At 46.9% G+C, this 22052-nt stretch overlaps 1 protein-coding gene and 1 long non-coding RNA gene across 4 annotated transcripts in view; one reads left to right on the top strand and one right to left on the bottom strand.

Annotated features, from left to right (window-relative positions):
* Positions 1-10783, bottom strand: part of LOC127008543 (uncharacterized) — a 56713-nt gene extending 45930 nt beyond the window's left edge. Inside the window, exons 1-4 of one of the 3 annotated variants that reach the window (XM_050880713.1) lie at positions 10720-10783; positions 10153-10487; positions 8406-8573; positions 86-1142 (exon numbers count right to left, since the gene is read on the bottom strand). In XM_050880713.1, coding sequence (XP_050736670.1) covers positions 86-1118 — 1033 coding nt within the window. In that variant the 5' untranslated portion in view covers positions 1119-1142; positions 8406-8573; positions 10153-10487; positions 10720-10783. Of the gene's footprint in view, positions 1-85; positions 1143-8366; positions 8574-10152; positions 10488-10719 lie in introns of all 3 variants that reach the window. The other 2 variants (XM_050880715.1, XM_050880712.1) reach the window with 2 other exon arrangements.
* LOC127008545 (uncharacterized) lies at positions 1154-2153 on the top strand. The gene is made up of 2 exons (XR_007761183.1): positions 1154-1587; positions 2028-2153. It is a non-coding gene; the product is annotated as an uncharacterized LOC127008545 (long non-coding RNA).
* Positions 10784-22052: the final 11269 nt, after the last annotated feature.

Below are 22052 nucleotides of genomic sequence, written 5' to 3' on the forward strand. Positions count from 1 at the left end.
GGGGGAAGGCAAGCAGTTAACAAGTTCAGAAGAGCAGTCATGAAAAGCACTATGAACAGCATCCCTATTCTATCAAACTCTTTACCTTTCTGTGGAGGGTAGAGCTCAGCGGCCAACACGAGGAGCTGGTGGAAGCGTTGCAACACGTCTGGGAATGTCAGCTTGAAGTATGTAAGTGTCAATTGTCCCACAAACGGCTCCTGAGCCCAGGTGTTTATCCTGGCACTTTGATGGCTGCCCTGCGGCTGCTGCTCAGCATTCTCCGGCGTGGAACTGCTCTCAGGGATGCCACGGCTTGCTGGGTGATGCACAGTCTTTTGCGCATAGCCCTCAAAAGACAGAGATGCACATTTTCCCCAGAAGTCAGAAACGATCTCTGTTCCGGGCAGGATCCATTCCCTGATGCATTCTTCAAATGTTTCCTTTCTGAGGTTTGGGAGGGGGATCAAGAAAAAGGACCTTGACTCTTCCTCAAAGCCCCCGAGGACCCAATGGCATTTGGTGGAGGGTCTGCAGTACTTTTTTTCACGAACTCTTGCTTTTCTAATCTTCACTGTCTTGCCGGGGCCGCCAATCTTCCTGCAGTGGTTCAAGCAGTAAGTGATGATGAGCTCCTGGCACAAGGTGTACCAGTAGATGAGTCTGTACAGCGGCACGTTCACCCTCCCCATCACCTCTTCGTAGGTTGCTGTATCCAGCACAAACCAGTAACACAGACACAAAATTTTTTTCAAGGGAAGATTACTGTGATCAAAGAAGGTTCCTTTGAGTGCAGAAATGTCAAAGTTGCATCGCTTTGTCACCAGTCTGTGGTCAACAAACGTTGTCATCACTCTCTGGCAACGAAACCTGGAGTGTCTGAAGAGGTAAGCGGAATACTGACACCAGGGGCAGTGCACGGTTCGGTGCACCAGGCCATGTGCCGCCACAAAGTCCCACAAGTGCACAGGTAACTCCACATGCCCATCCTCCTGGCGCTGCAGCCCCTGGCATGCAGCACAGAAGGGGAGTGCCTTGATGACCACAACTGGGGCTGCAGTCATCTTGTCGGGGCAGGCAGCACCTTGCTGGCCACAGGAGGGAGGCGCTTTGTCAGCCACATCAGGGGTTGCAGTCATCTTGCCGGGGCAGGCAGCACCTTACTGGAAGGGTATAACAGATATTTACAATGCCTTTAAACACAAAGGAATTAACAAAGTACAGTCACCTCTCGATTAACACGAGTTTAAATAATGCGTTTTTGATTTAACATGAGTTGATATTTAAGGAGATACGTTTAACTAACGCGATATGTTCGATCTAACACGAGTTTCATCGATGACGTCATGCTCGATGACATCACTTTCAATGACGTCACGCTCGATGACGTCACCGCGAGGAGACGCTCTCAGTCTGAAGCTAGCCGGCACTGTGAGTGGAACGTTTCTCTGGAATACGTACACTGCATTTTGACCTCTACTATGGCACCCAAGCGTCCTTCCACCTCCTCACAGGAGGTGGAAGAACGGGGTGAGGAGGGAGGAGGGAGAGCGGGGTGAGGATTCGGCAGACGACGACCAGTGACGCATCAACAAAGTGATGATAAGTGTGAGGACGTGTTTTTGTTGTGTCAGTGACTTACAAATGTAATGTAGCAATTCTTTCTTTAGAAAACTTTAACTTGAAGGAGTTATCTTTGTCACCAATAGCATGGGTAGTCAAAGGAAGAGGAAGGAGGCAAGTTAGGTGGAGTGGCGGAGGTGAAGGGAGCGGCTGGTGACGGGAGCGCGGGGTAAATGTAAGAAGTATGACAAAGAGAGAACGAAGATGATGCAGGTGTTTCTGAGTGAGATGGGACGTGAGGTGAATGGGAGGACTGGACGGGAGTGGATGGTGCTGCTGCTGGGGCTGAGTGGAGAGACGAATGGACGAGTGATTGAGGCAGTGAAAGAGTTCCTGGAGAGCATGTGGCATGCAAGATGTAGGGAATGATATCTTGCCCCGAGTAGAACATAAGACTTTCCGCATGTTTTTGTTTTCTTTCACAGGAGCTGCCGATACAAAGGCCTGGCTGGGGAGAAATCCCAAGCCACCTGTGACATCAAGATCAAGATCGAGGAGGGACGGTGGCTGACGCAGGTGAAGAACAAATTTAAATAAATTGAGAGCACGTGTTTTTGTTGTTTCCGTGACCTACTAATGTATAATAATTTTTTTTAAGGTTAGTGACAAAACCCCCAAAATAGGCAGACTTTCCCAGTGTCCAGGAATGTAATCTCCCCTATTACCATTGTCTCCTATGGGGAAATTATGTTTAAATAACGCGACATCTCCAGGAACGTAACCCTCACGTTAATCGAGAGGTGACTGTACAGTAGATTCTTGCCACTTACTAGACAAGGAAAACAGATATTTACAATGCCTTAAAACACAATGGAATTAACCCTTTCATGGCTAAACGCTCGCAGCGAACGTTAGGCGTATTTGCTGGTGGTGCCAAACGCTCGCTGCGAGCTCCATCCACACTCAAATCTATGCATATGAGAGTGTTCCAACAATATTTTTCACAACACAGGATTGCCAATTGAGTGGGTTCTCCACTAAATTTGGTGGAAAATCATGTCAACCCAGCGCGGAAAATCTACGGACGAGCAACTGGTGGATGTTGTTGTCCAATATAGCGACATTTTTGCATAGCTTCACCTATCACATGACTGATATTTTGACCAAATAGTTGTAAATTTTGCAGTTGGCAATACTGCCCTGCCAGCACCCCATCATCAAGAGATCTACTCAGTAGTTGCCTTAGGGCTGACCGTCGCGCACGTATAAATGTACGTCTTCACAGGCAACACCCCCTGAACGTGCCTGTACATTTGCAGGAGAGGCTTACATTACCGAATAGTATAGACCTTGGCCTCCTCTTTCCAATGGTGTTTTTTTTTTTTTTTTAGCTGTGATGAATAGTTTTTGAGCTACAGAGGTTAAAAGAGCGAGCACTAGCGTCACTTGGTGGTGGTGCTAAAAGCTCGCTGTGAGCGCCAATCACACTCACAGCAAAAAACATCCCCTGAACGTGCCTGTACATTCGTTTGCAGGAGAGGTTTACATAACCGAATCTTATAGATCTTGGCCTCCTCTTTCCAACGGTGTTTTTGTTTTGTAACTGTGATGAATAGTTTTTTAGATATAGCGGTTAAGAGAGATCCCCTTCCCCCGCTGGGGTGCCCGAGCGCGCCTGAGGGGATAGTCTCGTTGTGAGCGCTTAGCAATGAAAGGGTTAAGAGAGTACAGTAGAATCTTGCCACTAACGTTAAACTAGTGTCTGAAAACACCGTCAATAATGAAAATGTTACCTGCCTGCCACTGAAACACACACGCAGAGGGCTGACTGGTGAAACCACTCCAGGAGGCTCACCCACTGCCCCCTTTGTAACCCTACTGAGGGAATTATAATAATCCTGACCGATTCAACACCAGGAGTATGAAAATCACCTTGAGGGAGTTAAAAATGTGTTTGGTATGATAATTGTTCTGAGGCTTGCACACGGCAGCTACTGTGGAGCAACCCTGCCCCCCCCGACCACCACGGCCCCACTGCCTGGCTCACCCACATCCAGTAAGAAAGATGGATGGTTTATTGACTACACATTAACTGGTACATTACACAAGGCAAACTACAATGAAATAGCTACACAATGTAGATATTCCCATTTACACAAAAACTGACTGTAGTCCAAGAAAAGTTTTCTAAGGCCAAAATAACCCAAACATTAAAGTGGAGTTGGTGGTGATCACCACAACACTGGATGTGGAAGAAAGAAAAAAACAGGAAAATGAAGTAAATGGGTTCATTCAGTCTTGTAAGATGGGAAGGATGAAGGGGAATTCCATGCACTGTTTCCTCATTTGACTGAAATTTGAAAGTAAATATTACTGACTTTAGAATGAATGCTGGTACCTTTAAACAAGTACGGACTGGAGCGAGGCCACCTGTGGCACCCCCATATCTTTTGAATGGATTGCTACTGGTGCACAACCAGACTGTAGCTACCAGTGTGGATGCTGCTACTGTAGTGCATATGATAATATGTGACCAGACCCTGACTGCCAGTGTGGATGCTGCTACTGTAGTGCATATGATAATATGTGACCAGACCCTGACTGCCAGTGTGGATGCTGCTACTGTAGTGCATATGATAATATGTGACCAGACCCTGACTGCCAGTGTGGATGCTGCTACTGTAGTGCATATGATAATATGTGACCAGACCCTGACTGCCAGTGTGGATGCTGCTACTGTAGTGCATATGATAATATATGACCAGACCATGACTGCCAGTGTGGATGCTGCTACTGTAGTGCATATGATAATATGTGACCAGACCATGACTGCCAGTGTGGATGCTTTTTTTTTTTTTTTTTTTTTTTTTTTTTACGTCTCTGCCTATTGTACCGATAGGCTTGCTTAAGGGGCCTGGATGGTATTCAGCCCCAGCCCGTCATGGCGCAGGCAAGTGTTTATAGTGGTGCCAACTTCTACTTCTTCTACTTCTACATCTTCTGCTACTGATGTGTGACAATATGTGACCACACTGTGACTACCAGCGTGAGTGCTGCCACTGAAGTGCATGTAATAATATGTGACCAGATCGTGACTGCCAGCGTACATGCTGCTACTCAAATGAATGTAATATATGACTGAATTGTGACTTGAGTGTGACCATCATTACAGTGTGCACTGGGCCTTAGTTTAGTCACGTGCTCCCAATGTTTGTGGACACCCAGGTGGTGGTCTCCTTGTACCGGCCACACCGCAGCTCATCAGTGTCCAGTACTCGGGCAAGTACACACACACACACACACACACACACACACACACACACACACGAGTGTATAGTATATCCGTGTAAACATATTACGTTGAATGAAATTACAGTGGGAACTGGAATGTACCCCAAGTATCCAGAATATCCAAGTATCAGGGCAACTGAGGAAGTAATCGGGTATAGGCTGTGTGGAAAGGTAAAGAAAGGGAGTGCATGGTTGATGGATGAGATAAAAGAGGCAGTTGAGGTGAAGTTACAGAGAAATGTGACAGAGGAGGCGAGAGAGAGATGGGAGAGAAAGTTTAGGGAGAGTAAGATGATGGTAAAGAGGCTGATTAGGGAAAGTAAAGAGAGTGGGTGATGTAATGCCTCGCTGTATTTTTGTGCCTACATAATTATATTTTGTATCTGTATGTTATATTTTAGTGTAAGTTATTGTTAAGGAATGCCAGACAACGTGGAAGATGGAGGCGGGGAAGGAAATGGGAATGCAATGAAGGAACACCTGGTGTTTGGGCAGAGTAGGAAAAGATTAGTGGACACCTGGAGGAAAGAAAAAGTAGAGGAGGGCTTTAGGACATCAGGATTCTGGGAGGAGCAAAGAAGAGTTTAAGGTGTCCCCATCTCAGAACACCTGTGCTTTGACGTCACGTGAATGAAGGATGGGAAGGTGAGTTAGCTGGAAGCGAGGTGAAGGAGAATTACTTCAGGGCTGGAGAGCAGGGTCAATATACATAAAACTTGTTACCACTAGCAAACAGCTGTTAAGACTAACATATTCCTGTTAGTCTTAACATTTTTCTGTTAAGCGCTAACAGATATTCACAAAGCTTGTTGAGGCCTTAACAGCACTGTTAGGGTAACAGTGGCAGGGAGCACTTTTACTGCTTAGCAAACAGCTGTTAGCAGGATTGCTTATGTTCTTATTGTAACTCCTCCCTTATTTGTTGACCATTTTTCTTCATCCAAAAAGCATTTTAATCGGGAATGAAAGGAGATTAAGGCTTGAGCGGATACATAGATGTGTTTGTTGGATTTACGAAGAAAGTTATGATATAGTTCCTTGCGGATATATACAATATGTTAGTGAATGCTAAAATATTTCCCGTTTTCTTCTGTAGCAGCGTGAAAGAAAGTTGAAGTTTTAGGAGAGACAAAAGAATACCTAAGATAAAAATGAGGTGAAAACATCTTTTGCAGCCAGTAATTCTGCAGAAACTCATGACAGGACTCAGGCAGTGAACACATTTTTTTGTTTTTTTATTATTATTGACATTGAAATCAGCAGATTAATGAATATAAACACTTGAGATCGTCGAGAGTATAGTACAGTTGGCACCCCTGAGCCGAGACTTAACAAACAGCTGTTTGCTAGCCAACAGTTGCCAAGTTTTGCTTTCTGTTAGCGTCTCACTGCTAACTAGCAGAAATTGTTAAGGCTAACAGAAAAGGTTTATGTATACTGGCCCAGACGGGTAAGATGGAGGTCTTGGAGTCACGTGTGTGGGTGAGCTGTGAGAGTTGGAGATGGGTTAGTGGAGATGTTGTGGAGAGTTGTGGTGTTAATGTACTGGAGGGTGCAGGAGACAGGGTGTGTGTACAGAAAGTGGTGTGTGAAGACTTTGGTGGTTGTACTACTTTGGTGTGATGAGATTAGAGGGAGAGAGAGTAGAGAGGGAAGGTGTGTACTTGTGTGTGTTGTGTTGGTCTGGGGAACGTGGTGATATATTGTGTGTGTTCTATAAGTGTAAAGTGGAATTTGTAATGTAAATATTTAAGTATCAATATAGAGTTTATTTTGTTACTGTGATTTTTTGGTTGATCCTCCTCTAAGCACAACGTGGGTGTGAAGTCGGCTTAGGTTTGGCCCAGGATAGCAAGATTGAACTTGTCTATCACATACTGGGTCGTATTAACTGGCTACGTTACTTGTAGTACGTCCTACCTAACATAAGACCAGCCTAGGTCATGACAATGAGGATTTTGGAAGGAAAATATTAGCAAAGTACCAGAACAAAAAACTTTTCTGGGAATGATGCTACAAGAGAAATGGGGGAGAAAAGTGACATTTGTAGGATGAAGAGGAGAGATGGAGTGCTAGTGAGAGGGGATGAGGAGATAAGGGACATATGGAAGCAGCACTTTAAAACTGTAATGATTTTTTTTTTCCACTGCTTGTAGTGCTGGTAGTCATTCTTGAGGGGCCTTCTGGACGACCCCAGCCCATCAGTGGCGCAAGCGAATTTTATTTATAGTGGCTGCCATGGTGAGTGACTCTTGCTTGGCCCATGCTGCCCTCTGGTGCTCCTCTTGACTGAAGTCGCTGAAGTTAAGGTTGACTGAAAATCCAGACAACATGTGGGTAATCTTCCACCACTTGGCGATGACTTGAAAAATCAGCTTGTTTCGGTGGGGACCCGAACCTAGTCCACGCTAGGTCTTTAAGCTCACCATGCCTGCACGGCCACCTCCTCCCCAGAGAGTGTGTAAGGAAGAGCAGAAGTGAATAGTGAAGGAATGAAGATCAATATAGGGCAGCCAGATCCACAGGGGGAGGTGGGGAGGGGTGAGGTAGAGGAGGCAGTGAAGAGGTCAAAAGTCACAAAGGCCCCTTGAGCTGATGGCATAACAGCAGAAATGTTGAAGTAAGGAGGAGGTGTAGTTGTAGATTGGATGTTCAGGATATTTAACCTAGCATGGGAACAGGGCGAGGTGACAGAGGACTGGAGAAAGGCTATTGTTGTGCCGCTGTACAAAAGGAAAGGAAGCAGAGGTGATTGTGATAGTTACAGGGGAATAAGTCTACTTAGTGTGGCAGGAAAAGTGTATGGAAGGGTTTTAAAGGAGAGGACGAAGAAAATAACTGAGAAAAAGTGTTGGCGATGAACATGGGAGTTTTAGGAAAGTGAGAGGCTGTGAGATCAAATATTTGCACTGCAGATGCTCGCTGAAAAGTACCTAGAGGAGGATAGGAAGCTGTTTGCTGCATTCTTAACTTAACCAAACCAAACTGTACCAACTCTAACTTAACCTGACCTGTGGCTCGCTGCCAATACACGTTAAATAGAAATACATCTGTAAGTTTGCAAATATCAATATCCAATGTATATATAGAAAGATAGATACAGACATAGATAGGATTAAGATTATTCACAATGGCAGGATCTGCACCATGAGACAGGTAAGAATTGGGTCCTTCACTGAGCTCAACCTGCCATCTGGTGGCCCTCGTGGAACTACCTCCAAAAATAATATGCATGCGGCGTACATCCAATTAATTTTCTCAAGTTTTTCACTATTATTTAGAAATCACATTTTTTTCATAGCTACGGTATAGAGACAATTGACTTACTCTACCAGGTTTACTTAACCTGTAAAGGCCGATAGGGCCCATATGGGACTGCGTCGCCGCAGGCCGATAGAGCCCTTATGGGACAGCTATTTTACACGCATATCAAAACTGCGACAACATTGATAACGCTGCTAATTTGGCTTGAGGAGTAGGCTTATGTCTACACTGTTGCCCCGCACCATCACCACCTCCCCCACACACCCTACCTCTGTCCCATAGACCGACCCCGGTAAAGTGACCACCACCTTTGCCACGCCAACAACGAGTGCTACGGCAGCTGTAGCAACGGCTGCTGCTTCTGCACGTGCCCATAAACATCCAAGGGGGACCAAAAAGGCTGCAACGATGTCGGGAGATGATGCACATGGGCCAGTTATGCAGGGGTTCAGTGCAGGTGGCCAGTCCTCCTACGCCTGAAAAAAATCACACTGTGACTGCCCCACTATCACAGAGGGTCCAAAAACAAACAAACAAACAAACAGGCCCAAAATAGACCAGCAAAAGGCCCTGGGCACACAACGGACTGAGTCTGACACCTCAGCAGTCCAGCCCAGCTCAGAAGGTTGCACGCGCCACCACAATCTCTAACTACCGGCGATTATTCTGAAGCAACCAGGGTGAGCTAAGCAAAAATATTTTACATGCTGATGTATCTATATGTATACTAACAGCTAAAATTGCTTCCAGGTCATTCTGCAAGAGTTGATTTTAAGACAAATAATGCGGCTGTGGGGGGGTAGACGCGGGGGGTATCATCGGCCTTTGCGGGTTAAGCTAGATTCCTGGCTCCTAGGCAGGTTGGTAAGGTTGCATCTGATTGGCTGCACCGCTCTCTTGCAGACACTCATGTTGGACCACATCAAAATGCGGTCAGTAAGGATTCATGTGTTCGAACAGCTCGGGCAGGAGGTTCGAGAGCCTTCACTTGCTCTAGCATCCGCAGTACTGTTTAAGGCACGGTATTGGACGTATCACGACTAGCCAGTGGTTTTGCTTGTGTCAGTGATAAACAATGAAGATACACTGTGGAGGACAGAAACCTTGCGATGAGGTGACAACCTACAAGAGAGAGAGGGCATGAGTGTGGTGTAGGTGGTTTATGTGAGCGCAGATGGCCTCTGGCGCCACGCCAGATGGTGAGGTGAGCATCGTTTGGTGGGTTCACTACCAGTGAGTGCGTGGTTTCCGTATGGGAAGCACTAAATTCGTCGCAAACGCTTATTATAGTGGTGGTGGGAGGGAAAAAATCCCTAAATTTAGGGAAATTCCCTAGATCTAGGGTTTTTATCCCCCCCTACACTAAAAAATACACAATTGTGACGGATTTCGTGTCCCCCACCCGAAACCCCGTGTTCCCACTAGGTCCCCAGGCTTGTATGGGGGGGAGGGGGAGTATGGGCAAACACTAGAATTTTACCCCCCTTCAGACCTTTTTGTTCTAACTCCTGATTTACACAACAGAGGCCACTTGTACAAAATAGCACATGTTTGGACCCAGCTTGAACTAAGGAAGAGGTCCTTCAGTGTCAGAGGAATTCCTTTGTGGAATTTCCCCCCTGAATCCCTAGTCACCCTCCAGTCTCTATCTCTATTTAAATCAGCACTAGCTCATCATCTTGGGGACAAACTTTTAGAATATCATTAAGTGGACTATAGCTCTTCATCTAATCTTATAAATGCTATTACAAGTTGACTGCATATGATGCACTATCCAGCTCTTTCATTGGTACTTGTTTTTGTGTATGTAATTATATGTTGAGAGCTGGAACATCTGCAGATTGCTTGCTTTCTAGTATCCCCTCCTCATCATGTGGATTGCGGGGTCGGGAAGCTCACCAGGTGAGTAAACCAGGTGAGGGCCACCAGATGGCAGGTTGAGCTCAGTGAAGGATCCAATTATCAGGCTTAAGAATGACCTTTGTCAAAATAATGCAATAAGAAAATGGGTGAAGGAGTTCTATAATTGTACTAGTTGTTTTCATAGATAAATACCAGAGTCTGTGGGTGACCTTTGACTTGAGAGGCAAGGTGTGGTGACCTGGGCATCCTGCACCAACAGAGGCTGACACCTTCAGGGCAAGTTGCGGTTGCCTGTTCAGTGCTGTGCGGGGCTGGGGAGACCACGGAGCCACAGCCTCTGGAGCCGCAGCTTGCTGAGGACAGCCGGTGCTGTTCTGCACCTCTCAAGGGGGCTGAGCCTGCTGGGCTGCTGGCCAGGCGTGAGAAGGCCAGCGGACACCAGAGCCACGAGACACACAGGACACCAAGCACACAAGTTGGTGGCTGCCTGCACAGCACGTCCCCGTGCAGCAGCTGCAGCACAGGACCTGCTGGGTATACAGTGTTAGAAAATCATGTAAATTGGATAAAAACTTTACTAGTTTTGATTTTTTTAGGGTGGAAAAACTACAAAAAATGTAAAAACTGTAAACTATTCTTCGAATTCCGCTGAAATGTGCACAGACCCATCTCGGAACAACCCCAACTAACGTATAATTAAATAATAAAAATTGGCCTAAAAATAAAAATAAAAAAATAAAAAAAATCAGTGAAACGGACCCCTGGCTCACGTTCCCGCCACAACAACAATAACAACAAACACCCACGGTTCATCTCGCGCCAGGGACTGTTCCCTGTGTACCTGAGTTAACACGTCACATTAAAATGTAATCTGCAGAAAAAAATCAAGAACGACAGTGCATAATACGTCATGTGCGAAGCCAGCATCCTGGGAGTAGGCAAGTAGACACCTGCCGGAACAGGCGTAAGCCACTCCTGGTCAGGCCCACACGGGTGGCGAGGGGGCTGCTGCAGCCTTCCAGAAACTCTCGTGCCTTCACTCATCATCTGCGTGACGGAGAGTCAATGGTGTGTGTATTGCGTGGATGTGATTTCCTTTGGAAGGAATGATTGACTGTCTTTAGAGAGTATAGCTAGGTTGAACACTCTCTCTCTCTCTCTCTCTCTCTCTCTCTCTCTCTCTCTCTCTCTCTCTCTCTCTCTCTCTCTCTCTCTCCATTTGTAGGCCAGTCAATAGGGGAGGAAAAAAGGCCGAATAAGGAAAAAATTCATGGAAAGCTGGAACAAGCTTCATTATCTTTGTAATAGGGTACTTAATAACATATTAATTTTGCACCCCTCTACCGCCACGGATTTGGCCGCCATCTTGGAAAAATGGCGGCGAAAAACAGTTTTTTGCAAATATCTCGCTTAGGACTGAATTTAGTTGAAAGTTTACTGATACAAAAAATAATCTTCATAAAATTTCCTATAAAATCTCCATTATTCATTTTTTCTATTTATTGCACCGTTTTGGTGCTAGGAGTACGATAATATTTGAATTTAAATTTTTTCCTACATGTTAGACCTTAAGGACTACATAACCCCAAAGGAATATGAAGATTATGTTCAAAAGGGTTATTTTACAATAAGAAGGTCGGAAAAATTTTGGTCCGGCATCTGGTCTGACATGACCATTGAACAGACTTTGATGCGTTCCATGAAGAGTTCTGGTGGACTGACCCATGGTAGAGGAATGTCAGACTCTGCTAACCAGATGGGTTCTTGGAATGCCTATCAATTTGAGGATCACAGAGATAATTGAGGAGTATTGTGATGTTGCTTACAATACAGGAGAGCAGCATGCAGATGCCAGAAAGGCTCGCATTTCAAGAGATAATGAAGATCTTCAGCACTTTGTAGGATGGTTCTTATCCCACCCACCATTTCCAGATTTTGATGGCATTATGTCGATAAGCACAGGAGTAACGGGAGATACAGAAACAAATCCTCATAATGCTTTTGATGCTGGAGTAGTTTCAATGTCAAATATTGTTGGCAGTAACTTTGCAAAAGTCAAATTTGCACGGAGGAATAGAGTCAAACCCATAGGAGCTGCCATGACAGGAGTAAAAATACGAAATGTTGTATGTCCAGTTGAAAGTGAGATGTTATTTAGAAGAATTTCATTCACCAAGAACTCACATGAACTATTCAAACTTAACTTTGAGTATGAACTACTTTTAGTAGCTCCATATCCCTTGTCCATCTTTGATGAGATAGGAATGCGCAAAACCAAGAAATCCGTGATGTATGAACTATTTGCACCTCTTAGTGACACAGGAATTGTTGGAGATACGGTTTTTGTTATTGATGGAGGATTTCTGATGCATCGAGTTGTTTGGCTAAAAGGAGAGATGATTTCAGCCATTCTAAAGAGGTACACTGAATATGTAAAGAACCACTACAAGAGAAATGCCATTGTTATATATGATGGATATCCAGAAAATCTAGCAGACAAAAGTACAAAATGTGCTGAGCGTGCTCGGCGAATGATTTGTTCTACCACAGACACAATGTTTGATGAAACAATGCCCGTAACAACAAGTCAAACCAGGTTTCTTTCAAATGAGAGAAATAAGAGCCGGCTTATTACAATGCTCACCACTAGACTGATCAATGAGGGTTATACAGTAAAACAGGCTACTGAAGATGCAGACAGATTGATTGTTGCTACTGCTATTGAAGAATCTACCATGGCTGAATCAGTAACAATCGTAGGAGAAGATGTAGACCTCTTAATCATCCTTACAGCCTTGGTTGGATCAAGGACAAATATATACATCTTAAAACCAGGCAGAGGAAATACAGAAAGCAAGCTGTACACACCAACCTCCATGAAATATGGATCAGTCATCAAGGACAACATTCTCTTCTTACATGCATTTAGTGGGTCCGACCCTACTGCTGCCTTTTTAGACAGGGAAAACTGAAGTTCATAAGGCTTATGGAAAAACATGAAGAATTAAAAGATCTTGTTGCTGTCTTTAAAGAACCATCTGCTGAATCTGCAAAGATTGCTGAAGCAGGAAAGAATTTCATTCTTCACTTATATGGGCATAATGAATGTGAATCCCTTTCTGATTTGAGATATGTGTGCTATGCTCAGTCACTCATTAAGAGTAAATTCACTTTGGCTTCTCTGCCTCCTACAGATGCAGCTGCTCGATTTCATTCCTTACGTACATATCACCAAGTGCAGAAGTGGTTGGGAAATGACTTGTCTCCAACAAATTGGGGTTGGAATGCAACTACAAAAGGATTGGTTCCAGTCACTACTGATAAAGACCCAGCTCCACCAGACCTACTCAACATTGTGTCATGCAAATGTGCTAAAGGTTGCATGACTGCCACCTGCAGCTGTAGAAAGGCAGGATTAAAATGCTCTGTGATATGTGTTTCTTGCAAGGGGCTGTCATGTTCAAACTCTGATGTAATTGATGATGAAGAGGACTGTGACGATCCCCTTGATGCCACATTAGAAAACTTCTTGATGTCAGAGAGTGAAGAAACTCATGGAATAGAATAATCAGAATATATTATAGGAGGGCCAGCGACCCACTCCTAATAAAAAGCAAATACAGTTAAAAAAAACAGTGAACAAACCTCCCTGGGAGGTTGGTTCATAACCACCTGCAAGGGATGAAGGTGTCAGACAAGAGATAGATAGATACATGCCAGGCTGTTATCTTATCTTACAGCCATTCTACAAAAGAACCAAACTACTTGTCATTACTTTCCTATGAAGAAAAATGTGGTTCGCTATACTACCCATGACGAGAAAACCAATGCTATCCTGGAAATCAATACTTCTAATTGTGCAGCAAGAACTGGTAAAGCATTGTTTAAATGGATAACTTCATAATTTGGGTGGATGGTTGGGTGCAAGGGTTGTAACTCTGCCAGTGAGCATTCACGGTCTGTCCTAAGCCAGAAACAAAAAGAGGAAATACACCCTTGAGACAAATTTTGGAGATTGGGGGTATAGGCATAACAAGCCGCAAACTTTTTCATAGGCTTGGCACGAAAACGGTGTGACATATCAAAAATATGCATAGAAGAGTAATTATAGGAAATTTTGCGTAGATTATTTTATGTATTGACATATTTTCTGGTAAAGTGAGTCCCAAGCGAGATATTTGCAAAAAACTATTTTTCGCCACCATTTTTCCAAGATGGCGGCCAAATCCGGGACGGTAGAGGGGTGCAAAATTAATATGTTATTAAGTACCCTATTACAAAGATAATGAAGCTTGTTCCAGCTTTCCATGAATTTTTTCCTTATTCAATCCCCTATTGACTGGCCTATTGTTCATTCTAGTGCCAGAGAAGTTCAAGGTAGATGCCAAGACATGGCAGAAGAATCTTACTGGTCAAAACGGAGGCGACTGAAATTTCGTATGTCAGCACATGTAGATTTCCTTCAAAATTCCTCAGTAAACCCAGATGTTGACTTGTATGACACTAACCAACAGTTATATGAGTCATGTGCTCACAGTTCAGAAAGCGAAGTGTTGAGTAATGATCATTATGAAGCTGCAAAAACCTCTAATGTAGGTTTTGAGAAAGCCCAAGATCAGTACGTGGCTGCTACCCGCGGGCCAAAGTTGCCAGTTATGCATTTTCTGCTGCAGTGTTGCCACCCTGGGGGCAGATTCAGAAAGCGCTTACATCCAAGACGAGTAGGTAGAGAGAAGGTATCGTCATACAGGCGGGAGGAAATCACTCGTTGGCAACTCCTATAGCCTTCACCCTTGGCCCCGCCCCATCGTCGTTGTCTGCCCAAACCGACGACTTCACACACCTCACTCTCACCCTGTTTCCTGACCCCAACATTCATTTTTACGAAAAACTGAGACCACCATCATCTTCCTGAGAAAATTCTGCATCACATTAGCATAAAATTATAACAATAATGTAAAATTACACATCCGAAAATCAGAATTAAGTGAACTATGGAGTATGTACACCTTTTCTTGCACTTATTTCCCTTCAACTCCTTAATACTCAGCTGGTTTCCGTCGCATCACTTTTTTAAGCACAGATCCTAAACCTGCATGCTTTTCTGCATGACCTGGCAAGCATTCCCTGTTAATGAGCTGTAGTTTTACCTATGAGTTTTCTTTTGGTTCTTCCTCCCCAAAGCCTTCGTCCTCAACCACAGCCTCCACCTACTTGGCCTCATCATCATCCGCCCAGCCCGCTAAACCCTCATCCTCCTCATCCTCGGAATAATCCTGTTCCTTCTGCTTCTTGTTCCAGGATGAGGAAGCAATATCTCCGCCAGTCTGGAAGGGATGAAATTTATTTTTTACCGTGAAGTTTTACACACACACACACACACACACACACACACACACACACACACACACACACACACACACACACACACACATAGAAAATAAAAGTGCATCTTCCTCAACTCATTTTCTTTGTTTCCTCTTAACTTTGTCACAGAATCTAAAGGCCATTACTGTGAAAATGATCATGCACCTGGAGGAGCAACTTTTTATGTGGAGTATATTTATGTAGTCTTCATTTACATGAGTGTATAAATGTTCAACAAGGATATATGCTTGCACATGTAATTCAGAGTGATGAAAAGATGCACCTAATACTGAATATTCATATCCATCAAAATACAAAAATATATTGTCACAAATCTAAACAGATATAAAAACTTTCGCACAGTATGTCATCCAACACTTGAGTTTAAAATATTGTTGTGCTGGAAGCTTCCTCCGGCGTCCATGGGGCTCTAGAAGGCTCCGGGAAGAGCGAGCAAGGGGGCGGGGAGCAAAGCCTCGTCCATATCCATGGGCGCGGCCAGGCGCCAGGCGGGAAGTGTTGCCAACTCGCACATACTTTTGCTACATGTTCTTGTATGATCTAAAATATACTGTAACATTCTAGACTGTACTGTTCTGGATATATATAGGAGAAGAGGGCGAGAGGAGTCCAGTCCCAGTCATAGTAAGCTAGTAGTAAGTGAAGAATCAGAGTGAAGTGTACTACTAAGGAAGAATATTAAACTACAGAAGCTGTGCAAAGTGTTTACATATCTCCCTCCCACGGAGTCTCCTGACGGCGACACGGAACCCAAGTAACACGTCCGGCATAACACTGGTGTCAGGAGTGTAGGCATTTGTTTTTTCGCCATGGAGACTCGTTCCCAAGCTGCCCAGAGGGACGACGTGTTGACTGAACTCTTGGAAGCTTTGAGACTACAGGGGGAGAAACAAGAAAGAGCACACCAAGAACTCAAAGAACAACAAGAAAGAGCACAGCAACAACAAGAAAGAACACTCCAAGAACTCAAAGAACAGAAAGAAAGAGCACAGCAACAACAAGAAGGAACACTCCAAGAACTCAAAGAACAACAAGAAAGAGCACAGCAACAACAAGAAGGAACACTCCAAGAACTCAAAGAACAACAAGAAAGAGCACAGCAACAACAAGAAGAAACACTCCAAGAACTCAAAGAACAGCTAGAAGATCGCTTCACGGGATTACAGCAACAGCTACAAGTAGTACAAGATGGAAGTGAGTCAGTACGAAGAGAAATGACTGATGTGACCACGAAGTTAGGACAACGCCTGATAGAAGTGGAGAAAGAACACACAAATCTTCAACAAGAGATGGAGGTGGTACGGGAGACGACACACAAAGAAATATTAGAAGTGCAGGGAAAGGTGAATCGTACTGAACAGGCAGTTTGTGACGTAAGTGACAGAGTGAAGGCCCTTGAAGACTGCTTGGCTGGAAACGGACAGCCAGTGCCTGCAGGGGCTAGTTGTACCCAAGATGCTTCTCCTACGCAAATCCGGGGTAGTTTGAGCCCTGTTTCGCCTGAGTTTATCCCCGCAAGAAGTTCCGCCAGCCCCATGAGTCTGCTGGGTTCACCTGTTAGAAAGAAGCCTCAGGAGTTTGATGGCAAGGTCTCCTGGGAGGCTTACCGCGCTCAGTTTGAGCTGTTGGCAGCTCGGAACGGATGGGATGACCAAGAGTGCGCGGTGCAGCTGGCCACTAGCCTGAAAGGGGCGGCGCTGGAGGCCCTTGCTCAGCTCGACAATGCGACAAAGGGCAGCTACAGGGGGCTGGCACAGGCGCTGGAGCAACGATATGGGACCAAGCACCAGAACGAGCTCTTCAGGGTTAGGTTCAGAACCCGCAACAGGAGGCGCGGCGAGTCTCTTCAGGAACTCGCTCAGGACCTTGAGAGCATGGCGCACAAGGCATTCCCAGGTGCCACCCCTGACCTGCTGACGGTTTTGCTGCGTGATCAATTCATCGATGCCCTGGACAGCCCTCAGCTGAAGATACAAGTGAACCAAGCTAAGCCAACATCAATGCAGGAAGCTCTGGCACGTGCCATGGAGTTTGAGTCCTTTGTTAGGTCTAGCTTATCAAGTTTCAGGGACGACTCGACTTCTGGCTTTAGGGCACGAAAGGGCGCTGTCAGCGACACAGACAGGTTCCAAGGAACGTGCTGGTACTGCGAGAAGGTTGGGCACAAGGAGAACGAATGCTATAAGAGGAAGAAGGAATATGAAGGTGGCGCTAAGAAGCCCAGGGAAGGACCCAAGTGCTGGACCTGTGGAGAAAAGGGGCACTGGAAGAATGAGTGTCGGAAAAATGTGCCCCCAACGAGGGACCACCACTCGGGAAACTAAGAAGGACTGGTTCACGGGAGCAACGACCAGTCTGTCCTGTACATGCCCCGAAGATATCAGTGTGCAGGAGAACCACCATGACGAGCTGCCAAGTGGAGGGCAAGGTTGACGGAGTGTTGTGGCCTGTGGTCGTCGACACAGGCTCGGAACGCACATTTGTGCGGCCTGACGTGGTGAGTCATCGTCGGCTTCCTAAGACGTCGCATCGACTGTGCGGAGTCACTGGACACTATGCAGAGCTCAGAGGCCCAGTGGACGTGAAGTTTGAGCTCGGAGAAAAGGAAGAGTCCCTCTCTGTGTACGTGGCTGACATGGACGACCCCTGCATCCTAGGTATGGATTATCTTGTCTCCCACAGGTGCGAACTGGACTTCCGCGCTAAGCAGCTGACTGTAGGAGGAAGGAGGGTGCCACTGACGACTGTGAACAAGGAAGACCTGCCAGTGACGGTCAAGCACACCACCATTATTCCTCCGAGGTCAGAGATGCTGTTACCATGTCAAATTACGGGTGCCCCCCCGGCTAGTCTGTGTGTGGTAGAGAGTGGAAGTCGATGTCCGGTAGAAAACGGGGTGATTGTAGGCAGTACTTTGGCAGACCCTACTGCAGCGGAAGTGCCTGTCGTCGTGGCCAATGTCTCCTTCAGCCCAAAGAAAATAAAACAAGGGACCATGGTGGGGTTGTGCCAAGAGATCGACCAGAAACCAAGAACCTGTGTCTGCGGGAGAACCCTGACGAAGCCCCAGGAGGAGCTGCCCGACTACCTGCGCGACCTGTGTGACAAGAGCTCCAAGTGTCTAGAGGAGCCCCAAGTGGAACAGCTCAGGGAGATTCTCGTGAGGAATGAAGATGTGTTTTCCACAGGAGACCTGGACTTGGGGTGTACGGACCTGGTAGAGCACCACATCGACACAGGTAGCCACCGCCCAGTGAAGCAAGCTCCTCGAAGGATGGCACCAGCCCGTCGCAAGGAGATGGATGAGGTGATGGATGATCTCCGGCAACAGGGGTTAATCGAGCGGTCCAGCAGTCCGTGGGCGTCTGCTGTAGTGCTCGTCAGGAAAAAGGACGGTTCCCTCAGGTGCTGCGTGGACTACCGAGCCCTCAACGATCTCACCATCAAGGATTCATACCCACTCCCACGGATCGACGACACGCTCGACGCTTTGGTGGGCTCCAAGTGGTTTTCAACACTAGATGTGAAGTCTGGATATCACCAAGTCAAAATGTCGGAGCAGGATAAAGAGAAAACAGCCTTCTCCTACGGTCAAGGGCTGTGGCAGTTTAAGGTCATGCCCTTTGGCCTGTGCAACGCGCCGGCCACGTTCGAGCGGGTGATGGATAGGGTGCTGGAGGGACTTCACTGGAAGACGGCACTCATCTACCTCGACGACGTGATTGTCTTTGGCCAGACCTTCGAGCAGGAGATGGAAAGGCTATCAGAAGTTTTCGCCCGGTTTAGAGCTGCACACCTTAAGCTCAGCCCGAAGAAATGCTGCCTATTCCAAAGGGAGGTCCAATACTTGGGACACATCGTGAGCGAGGCTGGAGTACGCACTGATCCTGAGAAGGTGGCTGCGGTAAGGGACTGGCCGACACCCACCAACGTGAAGGAGCTGCGGAGCTTCCTCGGGTTGTGCTCATACTACCGCAGGTTTGTGAAAGGCTTCGCTACGATTGCTGCACCACTGCACCTCCTGACGAAGAAGGGGCGCAAGTTTGAGTGGACAGCGGAAACTCAGGTTGCCTTTGAGAAGCTCAAGGAGGCCCTCATCAGCTCGCCCGTACTCACCTACCCAGACCCCTCTAAGCCTTTTATACCGGATTGTGATGCCAGTGATGAGGGGATTGGTGGAGTGCTGTCCCAGGCATGTGCCGACATGGAACGGGTTGTGGCCTACTTCAGCAAGAAGCTCACCCCAGCCGAGAAAAACTATTGCGTGACCCGGAAAGAACTCCTGGCAGTAGTCAGGAGCCTTGACTTTTTCCATGCTTACCTGTACGGTGCAACTTTCACCATCCGCACGGATCACGCTGCATTGCGGTGGTTGAAGTCACTGAAAAACCCTGAGGGCCAGCTTGCTCGCTGGATAGGTAAACTAGAGCAGCATCACTACACTATTGTGCACCGATCTGGGGTAACGCGGACAGCTTGAGCCGGCGCCCCTGCCTACCAGTGTCAACATTGCCTCCAGAGGGAAAGCGTCCAGAATATGTGCCGCCGCACTACAGTGGAACAGACAGCGGAGGTGCCATGGGAAGACTTGGGAAAACTGCAGTGGGAGAACCGAGATCTGAGACCAATTATGGAGTGGCTGAGTCAGTCGTCAACGCGACCTGGGTGGAAAGTAATCTCGAGAGAAAGCCCTACCACCAAGAATTACTGGACTCAGTGGGACACTCTTCGGATAGACGACGGGGTGTTGCAGCGACGCTGGGTCTCTTATGATGGTCTTGACCACTACTGGTCCACGGTGCTACCTGTGAAGTCCCGGGAAGGCGTCTTGAAAGAAATGCACGACAGCATCACCAGCGGACACCTTGGGGTAAAGAAGATACTGAGTCGCCTGCGCCAAAGGCTCTACTGGGTTGGCATGAGGAAGGACGTGGAAGAATGGTGTCACGCGTGTGAGGTGTGCTGTGCAAAGAAGGGCCCCAAGAAGCGTCACCGTGCCCCATTGCAACTATACCAGGTTGGATCCCCCATGGAACGGGTGGCAGTGGATATAGCAGGACCCTTGCCTCTTACGACGAACGGAAATAGGTACATCTGCGTTACAATGGATTACTTCACCAAGTGGCCGGAAGCCTACGCCATCCCTGACCAGGAAGCCACTATGTACCATCGCCAAGGTTTTGGTGGAGGAGTTCTTCTGTCGCTTCGGTGTGCCTAACGAGCTCCATTCTGACCAGGGAAGGAATTTTGAGTCAACAGTCCTTGCTGAGTGCTGCAAGCTTCTGGGTATCAAGAAGACCCGGACCACCCCTCTGCACCCACAGTCAGATGGAATGGTGGAGAGGTTTAATTGGACGTTGGGCCAGGAGTTGGCCAAGCAGTGCAACAATGATCAGTCTTCATGGGATCAGAAGCTGCCTGCGCTTCTCATGGACTACAGGTCTGCCGCCCACGAGACTACGGGGTATTCACCGGCAAAGCTGATGTTTGGACGTGAGCTGCGATTGCCGGTGGACCTACTGACAGGAAGGCCTCCTGGGGAAAGCCTTCCAAGGGACGCCTCCAGTTTTGCCCGTCAACTAGAGGAACGGCTGGAAGAGGTGCACCATCAAGTCCGTGGTGCCTTGAAGTTCTCCGGGGAGGCCATGAAGCGCGGTTACAATATAAGGGCAAGCCACGTTGACTTCAAGGAAGGAGACCAAGTCTGGCTTTACAACCCGCAGAGGAAGAAAGGACAGTCTCCGAAGTTACAGAGCCCCTGGGAAGGCCCTTTTACTGTGCTAGAACGCCTCTCCGACGCGACTTACCGAATCCGGAGAACGGAAAGGACCAAGCCGAAAGTTGTCCACGTCAACCGCTTATGGAGGTACCACGGTCCGGGGAAACTACACCTGGAACAACTACAGACAACCAGCAGCCGACGAAAACGCAAGGGACGTCCAGGACCGAGAGGAGGTCGACGACGACATAGGCCTTCTAGACCTTTCAGCCGAGGGAGATAACCTCCCGGCATCGGCAGATGTTCCAGGGACACCCCAAGAAGCGGACGACGACGAGGCGCACCAGGAGATGGCCGCGCAGGAGAAATCGAGTAGAAGACAGAGACAACGCAGGCGTCCACAGCGATACGACGATTATTATGTTTTTGATTAATTCTCTTATGTTTGTATATAGTTAAGTGTGTGATCGGGACGATCACAATTAAGAGGGGGGGATAGTGTTGTGCTTGAAGCTTCCTCCGGCGTCCATGGGGCTCTAGAAGGCTTCGGGAAGAGCGAGCAGGGGGGCGGGGAGCAAAGCCTCGTCCGCGCCCCGCGGGGCGCGGCCAGGCGCCAGACGGGAAGTGTTGCCAGCTCGCACATACTTTTGCTACATGTTCTTGTATGATCTAAAATATACTGAAACATTCTAGACTGTACTGTTCTGGATATATATAGGAGAAGAGGGCAAGAGGAGTCCAGTCCCAGTCATAGTAAGCTAGTAGTAAGTGAAGAGTCAGAGTGAAGTGTACTACTAAGGAAGAATATTAAACTACAGAAGCTGTGCAAAGTGTTTACATATCTCCCTCCCACGGAGTCTCCTGACGGCGACACGGAACCCAAGTAACACGTCCGGCATAACAATATATAGTTACCTTATGCAATAAAGTCTTTCTAGGAGGATGCATCTGCATGTGTCAAAATTACTGGAGAAACAAGTGAGCA

This window comes from Eriocheir sinensis, chromosome 38, assembly GCF_024679095.1.
Source record: "Eriocheir sinensis breed Jianghai 21 chromosome 38, ASM2467909v1, whole genome shotgun sequence".
In the NCBI taxonomy this organism is placed as follows: domain Eukaryota; kingdom Metazoa; phylum Arthropoda; class Malacostraca; order Decapoda; family Varunidae; genus Eriocheir; species Eriocheir sinensis.